The 11889-nt window shown below is 41.9% G+C and overlaps 1 protein-coding gene across 4 annotated transcripts; it reads left to right on the plus strand.

The window, feature by feature from the left end:
• The first annotated feature begins 17 nt into the window (after positions 1-17).
• LOC135486656 (sodium- and chloride-dependent glycine transporter 1-like) lies at positions 18-10608 on the plus strand. 4 transcript variants are annotated; one of them, XM_064769633.1, is made up of 15 exons: positions 18-155; positions 1239-1417; positions 1859-2078; positions 2506-2637; positions 3334-3634; positions 3923-4055; positions 4277-4411; positions 5141-5244; positions 5557-5681; positions 5900-6012; positions 6569-6700; positions 7037-7136; positions 7887-7987; positions 8689-8856; positions 9474-10608. In XM_064769633.1, the coding sequence occupies exons 2-15, from the start codon at positions 1352-1354 to the stop codon at positions 9603-9605; spliced, it is 1962 nt and encodes a 653-aa protein (XP_064625703.1). In that variant the 5' UTR covers positions 18-155; positions 1239-1351; the 3' UTR covers positions 9606-10608. The 4 variants fall into 4 exon arrangements, with proteins under 4 accessions (XP_064625703.1, XP_064625705.1, XP_064625706.1 ...); XM_064769635.1 differs by having other exon boundaries at positions 1332-1417; XM_064769636.1 differs by having other exon boundaries at positions 1336-1417.
• The last annotated feature ends 1281 nt before the right edge of the window (positions 10609-11889 follow it).

Raw genomic sequence — 11889 nt, forward strand, 5'->3', positions numbered from 1 at the left:
TGACTCCAGAGCTTACCTATATTTGACATCGCTATCATTGGCCTTCATCTGAACTCATTCCACTTGTCATACTCTAAAATCTTAAAACTAACTTATCTACATAATATGGAATGGATACCCTCAATCCGCAAGTAAACTTCTGACTTTGCGTACTAGTATGTATATCCTCCTGTATTTATACCACAGCTGACCATTGTCCAAAAGCTGGGTAATTAACCCAATACAGCTTTCCAAACACTGGTAACTCCTGCGGTTTTCTTTCATAGGTCGGATTTCCTAGCCTATTGTACACCAATATCTAGGGTTGTCTGCGCTGACGTTGTGGCCTAGCCTAACCTCTTCGCTAGAAGTACCAATTGGGCTGGAATCTAGTTCCCCTGAGTCAACCTGCTCATCCGACAATACGGCTGGAGCGTTGCAGCCTCTGGGTTCAGAACTGACTCCCTACCAACAGTGGTCTCATCTACATCGGTCCCTGGTGAATCATTATCCTGGTCTCGGACAACAATTATTTCACCTGATGAATCACTATCATCCGCTTCAGATTGCTCTCCCACACTCTGCCGTCTCATGTCTCGTACTCTTCGAGGCTGTCTCCTCCTCGCTGTGTTGGATCCCTTCAAACACTGAAATTTACTAACAAATTACGGTGCAAACACTCTTGTCCTCCAAGTGCCTCTCTCTGGTTTTACTTCATACACCGGGGAGTCGGGAGATAATCGGCGGGTCACCACATGAATATCTTCCTCCCAGTACGACATGAGCTTGCCTGGTCCCCTTCTCTCACTCAGGTTCCTGACAAAGACATCGACCAGCACCCTGTCTCCTTCCTGGAGGACTGCACTCCGCAGGTGATCATCATGATACTTCTTGCCTTTCTCCTGGGATTTTCGGATCTTCTATCTCTCTGGCCAATTCATAGGATTCTTTCATCTGCCTTGTCCACTTCTCCACTGTAGGCCTAATCGGTCCCAATCTCGAATCCATCTACTTCATTTCATAACCCACAAATATGCTCTGCTGACCATTAAACTTCGATACCCAATAAATTGTAGAAACCCAGACAGCCTGCATTTCATGCACCAACCAACCAGAAATAAGCCGGTCATTTAAGATCAATGAATATTAATTGGATATTTCGGGGTGGAGTTATCTGGTGTTATATATAGAGTTATTATATGTACCTTTGTGGTAATCATTTTTTCGCCTTTCTATTTGTCACACTGTTGGCCTGCCAGTCTGACTTACTGTACATAATTCGAACAAAATGTGCTGACATCATTGAGCCAGTTGACGCGCATTGTGAAGGTAAAATGTAGTTTTATATATAGCAAGGACCCGGAGTGTGAGGATGACTGGGGGAAAACATTTGGATAATGCATTATGTTTCTTGAAGCCTAGTAAGAGCAAGGACAAGGTATGTTTGACTTCATCAACTATTATCATATAGAATTAAATTGAAACTATAGTGACTTCATTGCCAATCTAAGGAACACTGAGTACTAATGCAAAACTCACAGAATGGTTGAAGTATTACTTGGAGGACAATCATTGTCATCTCTGGTCTGCATGGCCTCAGTTTGTAACAACCCTCCCAAAGTCACCGACCCGACGTTTTTGTGGAACATCTCGATTCTCCCGCACTGCAGTATGATCGCGATGTCGATGTGGATTTAAGGACAGACAGATGATGATCATGAAATAGATGTTTTTTAAATTGTATGATAATTTTACTTTTGTCTGGTGTTAAATCAATAATATCATTCTATAGGGGATGCATCCCTTTCAGCCGTTTTCAAGCCGTTTTCAAGCAGGTATAGTTCGCCAGAAGTGCATTTTCTTTGCACTCCCTTTTCAGTCTTCCACTGTTGACAGTGCTGGGTACAACATGAGCCCGACGGATAATATGCTGATGACGAACAACCAGGATTCATGTAGCGTTGAGAGTACGGACAGCGAGAATAAGACTCGGGGAAACTGGGGAGGCCAGATGGAGTTCCTTCTCTCCTGTATTGGTTATGCAGTCGGCTTGGGAAATATTTGGCGCTTCCCTTATCTCTGTATGAGGAATGGAGGAGGTAGGTGGTCACACAAAACTATATTGGTTACGCTGTTAGACTCGTATCTGGTTCTGAAATTTGTCGAAATTGGTAAATATGTACTGTGAGCCTTCGAAATCACTTGCAAAGATACTGAAAAATTTAGGGTCGGATGGTTGGTATTACGTTTTTTATTTCATTTCACGTGATTCTATTTGGGTTTGTATATAGTATTCAGCGTACTGAGAGCTAGTTTACATGAAATGCATGAGCAAGAAGTTATATCTTACTCATAGGCACTTTCAGTCAATTGGAACATCTTTGGAAGGGGAAGCAATAACTCCACAGTGGAGGGAAGTTGGTGTTGGTCAGGGTCGAGGGGGGTTGAAGCAGGGTCGGTCGGGCGCCCAAGAGATTCGTACTGTTAGACCTGATTAACTGAATCATCAGTTGTTCACACTTTCAGGTGCATTTTTGATTCCTTATTTTATGTTCTTGCTGATCGGCGGCATCCCGCTATTCTTCATGGAGCTGATCATTGGCCAGTTCTCCAGCCTCAGCCCCATCTCCGTCTGGGACATGTGCCCGCTCTTTAAAGGTAAGTTACTTTCTTAGTGCATGTATTGTCAAATGTTGGGTCTTTCAGATAGATGTGGCCAAAGGTAACCCATATGTAACCTGGACAAGACACCCAAACTAAATACAGTTTTGGTGTAATTGTAAGCGGGTTGATATGGCCGCCTGTACAAAAAGCCTCATTTGTCATAAATATTTTTAAAGAATATGGATATTTTCATTTGCCAGAATATTCGCCAGTTTTTCTCCTGTTTTAGTGTTCTCATGATTGAGTGTAAGTCAGGGGCATTCTGTCGTGACAGAATGTTGAAAAGATTTGGGTGCCAGCGGACAGTGATATAGACTATGTGTGTGCACTGCAGTGCGAAAGATGTTACAGGATGGTCTGAGAGATACAGGTCACACATTCGAAAGGCTTTCTTGCATAGCACGGGATCCTTGCAAATGTGTTCAACCCTTTCAGTGCTGGAGAATTCTAGAAAATGACCCCCTTTTTTGCCAGGTCTGAGGTGGGTGTGGTCAAATACCAATTTCTCTGGGGCATGCTTTTGAACAGGTCGACCAGCTTCCTTATTGCTAGTTCTTAATCAACAGGTGTGAAGGGCAAATAGCTTGATCAAGCTACAACTTGCTCTATGGCCATCCTTGCCTGACTGGGTGTTTTTTTCCAGATTTTTCGCAAATTTTTAACCGGCCTTTAAAATGTGCTATATTTCAGGTCTTGGTTGGGCAATGATCGTGGTCTCCGGGATCTGTTCCGTTTACTACAACATCATAATCACATGGGTCATTTACTTCTTGGGCATGTCCTTCCAATGGCCGCTTCCCTGGTCAAAATGTGATAATGACTGGAATACTAAAAATTGTGTGGAAAGAGGGCGCCATGCATCAAATTACTCAATCTTGATAAATTCCACTAACCTTGATACTACGACTCCAGTCTTGTTTGTTCAGAATTTTACTGGAAACAGCACCGCCAATGAAACTCAGAAAATGACTTCAGCGGAAGAATTTTGGCAGTAAGTTTAATATTTTTGTAGAATTCTGCTAGTTTCTCTGAACATTATTGCGAGTACTTTTAAATAAGGGAGTAAACAGCTGTATTTCTTACACTAATTTGTTCCTCTCAAGTGTGGGCATGCCCAATGGCAATCCTGTTGAGAAAATTGTCATACTGATAATTTTCTGACCAACTTAGTACAATAATACAGCAACTCACTTCAAGATCTGTGCTGACAACAAACGACTTTGTACTATTTGAAAGTGTTCGATCCGCATTCTTTCAATTTGTTTATTATCCGCTTCAGGTTTAACGTCCTCGAGATGTCGGATGGCATTGAGAATCTTGGCGGCTTGCGCTGGCAGCTTGTCGTCTGCCATGTTGTCGGTTGGCTGCTCGTCTTCCTCTGTCTTGTCAAGGGCATCAAGAGTTCAGGGAAGGTATGCATGTTGATGTATGAACAAGCGATTCTTTTTAGAAGCGCTGCCACCTGCCATAGTATCCCAGGCGACATATGTTACTCCTTCGCAGTGGTCATTGCCTCCTCAGTGAGGATCAGTGGGTTTTTTTCTCAAAGTTGTCGTCAGATTGCTTGATGTCAAAAATCGCTTTTTTATTTGAAGATTTTCCTCGGGCATTTCTGTCAAAATGTTATTTTCAGGTGGTGTATGTAACGGCAACTGTGCCATATATATTCCTGACAATTCTGCTCATACGAGGCTGCATGATGCCAGGTGCTATTGATGGAATCATCTACTACCTCAAACCAGACTTTGGCAAGCTACTTGAATTCAGGGTTAGTACAGTAGACCCTCCCTGAGCTGACGCGCTCTCTATTAGGGACTCTATAGTTTTGGACCCTAATTGTTTAATCCGTTCAATTGTACCTCTCTCATAACTTTCCGAAATGCAATTTTACGACTGTTGTGAAGAGGTGTGACAAAAATTTGGACTTTCCACTTGAAGAAGCTTAATGACAAGGCTTTGAGAGATGAAATATCCATTGAAAAGCGGGCTACACCATGTACCAGTGGATAAGCTAAACTTTGACGGTATCTCTTTCCTCGGCCAGATATTATATTCTTATAATAGGGCTAGATTTAACACCTTCAGCGTCGAACCACGTAGATCTACGTGGCCCAAACCCACCTCTTTGAGCTGGTTATCGGAGTCTCATTGACTTCATGAAAGAACTACGCCATCGCCATCTTCAGGGCACGGTAGGAACTGAAAAGACCGATTGACTTCATGAAAGAACTACGCCATCGACATCTTCAGGGCACAGTAGGAACTGAAAACGGTCTTTTCAGTTCCTACCGTGACCTGAAGATGGCGATGGCATAGTTCTTTCATTGAAGTCCATGAGACTCCGATAACCAGCATAAAGGGAGGGGTATTTGAGCCACGTAGATCTACGTGGTTCGGCGCTGAAGGTGTTAAAAAGTGTCATCAATAATACCAACTTTTTGATAACAGAGCTATCTTACTATTTCTGTTTTAATTCCAATGCTAATTTTTCTTGCAGATTTGGACCGAGGCATGCCTACAGATATTTTACTCACTCGGACCAGCCTGGGGTGGGCTGATTACAATGTCAAGCTACAATAAGTTCAATCATAACATTTACAAGTAAGGATGTCACTAAAACACCCTGGCTGCCGATAATTATGTTGAAGCTATTCATCCATGCTTCTCCCAGGAATATATCATATAAATTGGTGAATTAATCAACAACAACACCTGCTCTAACTGTGCCTGTTAGTCACCAGTGCAGGCCGCCAATTTGACCCCCAGCTCTGGCAAATAGTCCCCCTTTAATGCTTCGCCAAAGTGGTATCAGAAAATTTTGACCAATAGTATTCATACAGTAGTATCGAATTTTTCCCTGATAACTTCATGCCAATGATAATGTGTATAATAAAACGTATTATTTCACTTCAGGGATGCAATCGTCGTACCTTTTGTCAACTGCTTCACCAGTTTCTTTGCTGGTTTTGTGATATTCTCTGTGATAGGGTTCATGGCTTACGAAGCCGGGCTGCCAGTTGAGAAAGTCATCACCTCCGGTGAGCGGTTGAGTTTAGAAGCCCACATGCAAAAGTCTGGTCAAGGGCCCTGCAAACAAGTTGTTTGTTGCGGTGATATGTTATATTGCACAAGAAACAGCAAATTGTTCCATTGAGACTGGGATTGGAATAATCCAGCACTTGTTTTTGGATTATCAAAGGCCAACGCCATTCGATAAAAATTTTAAATTTGTAATTGAATCCAATTTGTCCTCTAGGTCCTGGTCTAGCATTCGTTGCCTACCCGGAGGCGCTGACACAGCTGCCTGGAGCACCTATCTGGTCCGTGTGCTTCTTCGTCATGTTGCTGACCATAGGTTTGGACAGCCAGGTAGGCTAAGTCGTAAACTTTTCATGAATCAAAACACCGACGTTCAACAGGTTTTACCAGAACAGGTATCAATTTTGCAAATTTCAAAAAAATACGGTCTCCGTTCGAAAAGATCGAAAAAATCTTGAGGGCCGTGTTTGGCCGTGTGGTCGTGTTTGCCCCAAAACCCTTTTACATTTTCTGATAACTGTATTGCAAGTATTCTATAAAAGTTAACGATTCAACCGCCCCCTGCCATGGGCTAAAAGGATATTGGATGGAGAACCCCACGCTCTTTTCATCCCCCTCCCAATCTCCTGGTGCTAATCTCCTAAATAAAAACCCGTTTTAACTTGTTGAGTTCATCGGACGTCTTATTCATTCCCTCGCGTTCCCGCGGATGCGAAATCTGGAATTTTGCTTCATCAGCAGATCGTGGAGCTGATTCAAAGTCCTCATCATGCGTACAAAATTTGAAATTGAATATGAGAATTTCCAAATATTGTAAGTACAAACCGATAGTAGACTTCATCCCTGGGCCAAGCATGTCATTCTTGTTTTTCGTTTTTCAATACAGTTTGTCATGTTTGAAACGCTTGTCAGCGGAATTGTTGACGAGTTCCCGCAGTTATTCCGCGGGAATAAGGTCTTGGTGACGGCAGGCATGGCAATGTTTGAGATGGTGGTTGGACTCCTCTTTTGCTCCAGGGTTAGTATGCGCAGTCGTCTTTGGGAGGGCCCCCTTCCCAGAGGCAACTAGTTATTATTTGTTGTTTTCTGAGAAGATGAGACTGATTAGAATCCGTCAAGAAATTGTATGAAGATCATTAATTTTGCTCTTTGAATTACTCTAAACTCGAGCTGTTTCTTCATACTGTCATAAGGCCTTGCCTTAATTTTGCTTTTTGGAAAAGTCGTGGAAGAATGGGGTAGCATAAGCATGCCTTATCAACTGTTCTTGAGTCCAAACGTCAGGGTGTTATAATTCCTACTATTGCAGTAATTCTGTATCAGTTTGTAATGATTTTGTGTTTTATTTTTTCAGGCAGGGATGTACATCTTCCAGATTGTTGATTGGTACACAGCATTTTTCTCAGTGACCCTGATAGCCGCCACTGAATGCTTGGTTATTGCTTATCTCTACGGTAAGGAACAATATTTGTCAGGGTTGGCTCTGTGAATTTTTTCCTCCTAGCCACTTTTTAGCCAAGTGGCTGTCACTTTTAGCCCTATTGAGTCAGCTTACTGAGACTAGCAAATCAACGAACGATTCGAGCGTGACCGGAGACTCCATGGCAACGAAGCGAGCGGGAAACTAGCCGATAATATAATGCGTAAGGCGATCAGCAGCGCCACCAAAATCACTGTGGCGGCAACGGGTAGAACTACAATGCAGACGATAGCAACCACGTGTGATAGCGCGGCCGCCAACAAATAATGATAAGTTTGACTGACTAACGATCGTTCCTTGGTGCATTTAGTGTGGAATTGGATCTTTTTGATAGACTTTGATCAATTTTCGCACAACACTATTACTCTCTCGTCAAATCATGGCAATTCAAGTTGAATTCGCAAAATTTTTTAGCCTGACATTGTTTTACATTCGCCACTCATGTGCAGCCTCGCAAGTGGCGAAAATGCGAACGGGCGCGCCAACCCTGTTAGTGATTACCCCAGTAAAAAAAACCAGGGTTACTATGCTCTGCACCAAGAAATCATCTTTTAGACCCTTTCAACATAACTTTCATCAACTTTAAATAATGGAGTAAGTACATTGCCGCTGAGGTCAGACAAAAGTTGATACGTCAGAGGTAATGCCACCACGGAAACCAATGCGAGAGTTTGTTTGTGCCATAAGAAGTTAATTCACCGTCTGGGTGGGAAATGTGTTTCAGGTATGGACCGTCTCATTGGTGACCTTGAAATGATGATTGGCCGCCGCGTCTGCTGTGGTTGGAAGATTCTGTGGGGCGGACTCACACCGATTGTCATGCTCGTAAGTTCTTTACATTCTGTGCCGGCGGTATGTGTCGTACGTGTATTAAGTTTCTCAAGGATCTTCTCATAAAGTAGAACCTCTCTACCAAGGACACCCTCAGGACTCGACAAGTGCTGTCTTTATTGAGAGGTGCCTTATTAGAGAGGTCAAATTGAATGGAGAGAACCAATTTGGGACCAAAACTAGAGTCCTAATGGGGGAGTTTGTCAGGGAGGTTCCACTGTTTAAATTATTTGTGATTACGACCATTGTCATGGAGTTTTATCTTATTTTGTACCTGGAGTCGACCTTATGGACTGTAAGAGCCGTGGTGATGGAGTTTTGTTCCACTTTGACCGTGGGTCGCAGATCATTTGATAGGGGCAGTACCGGTATTGGTGTTGGTAGACATATGCCCAATCCCAGAAATAATAAATCCCAATCCATTTAATAGACTGTTTGTAGTTTTAAATCAGATATGCATGGTTCACGCCATCAGACTTGGCTGACTAAGTCATTTTCCTCACATATACATAGAAAGGATATGAAAAATCAAGCGCTTGTCAGTGTATTAATGAAATATAGAAGTCTAGTATGAGCTCTATTCGAGTGCTGAAAATGATTACTATCATCATGATAGAAATGAAACTGCTGTCGATGTTTAAGCAAAGACAGGATTCAAAGATGACATAAATAGATTGTCTGATTTTTTCGAACAGGTGTGTCTGATTTATTCGATTGTGGCGTTTGACAATCCTAAGTATGGCGACTACTCGTATCCAGTCTGGGTGGAAGTGATTGGTTGGATGCTCTCATTCACCTCCGTGATCCACATTCCGGCGTTCATTATCTACAAAATGGCAACAACAGGAGGAACGTTTGTGCAGGTAAGTAATTCTATAATTAACTGCTGATAGTACTCTCATAAGGTTGAAAGGTAGTGTGGTCATGTGCAACAGTTATCAAAATATTTCAGTTGTAGAATATAATCTACCGAGCTCCTCCTTGGCCGAGTTCATTAATACCGGAGAAGAATAGAGTAGCAAGATGGTGGATTTTATCTCTGAAGGAAATGATCTTTAATTAGCCTAATCTGCTGAGCATGCAAACCTGGGTTTCGAATCTATTGCAAACCAAGGGTATCGTTGTTTGTGAGCGTCGGTAAAGTTTTTACAAAATTAAGACCAAGCAAAATGATGTGAAATAAGTCTGTATAGAATGTGTATTCAAAAACAGAAATTTGACCTGCATTTTCTCATGAAATATTTCGGACAGAAATTTCTTCAATAATCAATTGTGCATTTGAGTGCTCTAATAAAGATTTCAAATTTAACGAAGCCATTGTGCCCAGAAACTAGTGACAATGTTTTAAAAAGGTCTACTAATGCTCACTATTTTTTGTAGCATGATATTTTTGCAAAATGTCCTTTCCCAATTGTCAAAATGCGCTACTCAGGTGTTCCCCTTCACAGTTGTAATGATTCCTGCATCATTTCTATTGCAGAGACTAAAGTCCAATGTCCGACCATGTGCGTCCTGGGGACCAGCATTGGAGAAACACAGAAAGAATTATGAGGGGGTTGCAGGGTCGGACCCCGAGGCAGGAAAACCAATAGAAATGCAGGAAAAGTTGTGAAAAGGACCGTAGAATTCAGTCTCATCAAATTTTGATAAGCTAATTCACTTGATTTCACCAAGGAGGATACCGCGGTGACGTCACGGCTTTTCCAAGATGGCGCTGCATATTGTAAACAAACTCGATCCACGGCCAAGGGAAAATCAAGTAATCAAAAAAGTTAGATTTTTCGCATCAAGTCAGAGTTATTAGTACTTTTCTGCTATGAAATAAGTCTTCAGACAATAAGCTATCATTTGAATAATGAAAAGTGCTGTTTTGATGGGGAAAAATAGGGTTTTTTAAACCAAATAGCCGGCACCGATCTTCCAAAATTAGCGATGGTTTCAAAACAGTCTCCCAGATATGGGGCAATCTCTTCATTATCATAATGGGATTTGGAGGCATGTTTACAGATTTTACAAGTTCGAGACCTGTAATACCTAAAACTCGCATAGATCCCCATAGATCCCCTCTATTTGTCGAGTTAGCGCCCCTGTAAGATCATGCATTTTCGGACACTAGAACGAAATCTTCCTGCGGATATCGCGGTTTCGGTGATGATTTAAGGAGAAATTGACTGTTCTTAGAGTTGTATGGGACAGAAATGAGTTCATACTTCATGAATACATGAATATATTATGATATGGGCGGGCTTCTAAGTCAAAACAATAACAAACTCAACTGCATCTCTACTGTATATTGCGTAGTGTATTGCCTAGTGTATTTCGTAGTGTATTTTAGCGGAGACATTATTTCCGCACTTTGGCCACGCCAAACGTCTTTTTTATTCGTGGAAGTTAATCTGCTCTGTAAATTTTATTTTACACAGGAAGAATCCATACTAGGTATTGCAATATTTCATGTCTATTGGTGTTTTTGTGTACAGGAGCGCACCAGACAGTGAGACGTGGAGATGTGTTCAGTGCTGGTGCTGTCAGTAGACTGAATCTGATTGGCCATAGCGATCACTAATATGGGTCGGGATCACGTGATGTGACGTCACCGCGGTATCCTCCTTGTGATTTCACGACATTTTTCATCCAATCAAATCGATCTCGTCCTCAGCAAACTTTCATTTCACGCAGGGTTCATAGTTTGAGAGTAATGTCAGCTTCATTTCACCATAGATATATATTGTGGGATTTTTCAAATGGCGTAGTGTATAGAGTGCCAGGTCAGTAGTGAGTAGTCATTTACAATAAAGAACTACATGCACATGTATGTAAATTTGTATCCGCATTTGGACTTACGCGAACATCGACAGACAAAACGAAGAAAAACTATGTTTTCGTCGCCATTTCGTCTGTCGTCTGCGCGTAGCGTTAGCCATGATATGCTTTGTACCGTAAACCTCTTTTCTATGTGTAATAAAGTATTCGGTCAGTTAATTTGGCCAAAATTATATTCATAATACATTTTAAAGCTTTTTCTGTGAAGTCCCTTGAAGAGAAAACGTTAATGAATAATGTGATGGCGAAAAGCCTTGTGTTTCTCTTCTTCTGGGGTGAATATTCGCTTCTCCTGCCGTAGTGCACACAAACTCCTGAGACATTACCATCTGATTTCCTGAAGTTTTACCGCAAAAGCAGTTATGCGCCAAATTGTCGCACACATCAGCCCTGCAATGGTAGAAGGCAGTAACTCCATATTTTGGTCAAATCCACCTTTTGGGCATTTCTGGAACTACTGCTAGTGCTTTATCTTCTGAAATGGTTGTTATCCCTGTAGAAGCAATATTTTCTGAGATTTCAGCATGGGGGTGAGAAGTAACTCCGACCTCCAGACACTAATACAATGGTAAAAGGCAGTAACTCCAATTGCAATGGTAAAAGGCAGTAACTCCATGTCCAATGTGGAGTTACTGCCTTCTACCATTGTTTTTTTTAAACCCCTGTGGAGTTACTGCCTTCTACCAAAAAAGAAGTTCAAATCCATTGCCTGGAAAGCTGTGCACTGACCCCCACACCCCACCCCAGTACCCCGCCCCTGATAATTCATTGACTGCATGGGTGCCCTTGATCCTTGACAGCCACTGTTCTCCCACTTCCCTGTTACAGTCAAAAACGCATTGGAGTTACTGCCTTTGATGATTGTACAACCAAAAATAGTGGCGGTGGTTTACAATGGAAGAAGGCAGTAACTCCACTTTGACCTTGAACTTTGACCTTTTGACCTAAATCACAGTACTTTTGATATTTGGAAGATGAAAAGACAAATATCAAATTGTAAGTATTTTGATAAGTTATTCCTCATGTTTGAGGCATAAGGTTGATCACAAATTGTTGTTTTTCTCAAAACTATG

The sequence above is a fragment of the Lineus longissimus genome, chromosome 4 (genome assembly GCF_910592395.1).
Source record: "Lineus longissimus chromosome 4, tnLinLong1.2, whole genome shotgun sequence".
Taxonomy (NCBI): domain Eukaryota; kingdom Metazoa; phylum Nemertea; class Pilidiophora; order Heteronemertea; family Lineidae; genus Lineus; species Lineus longissimus.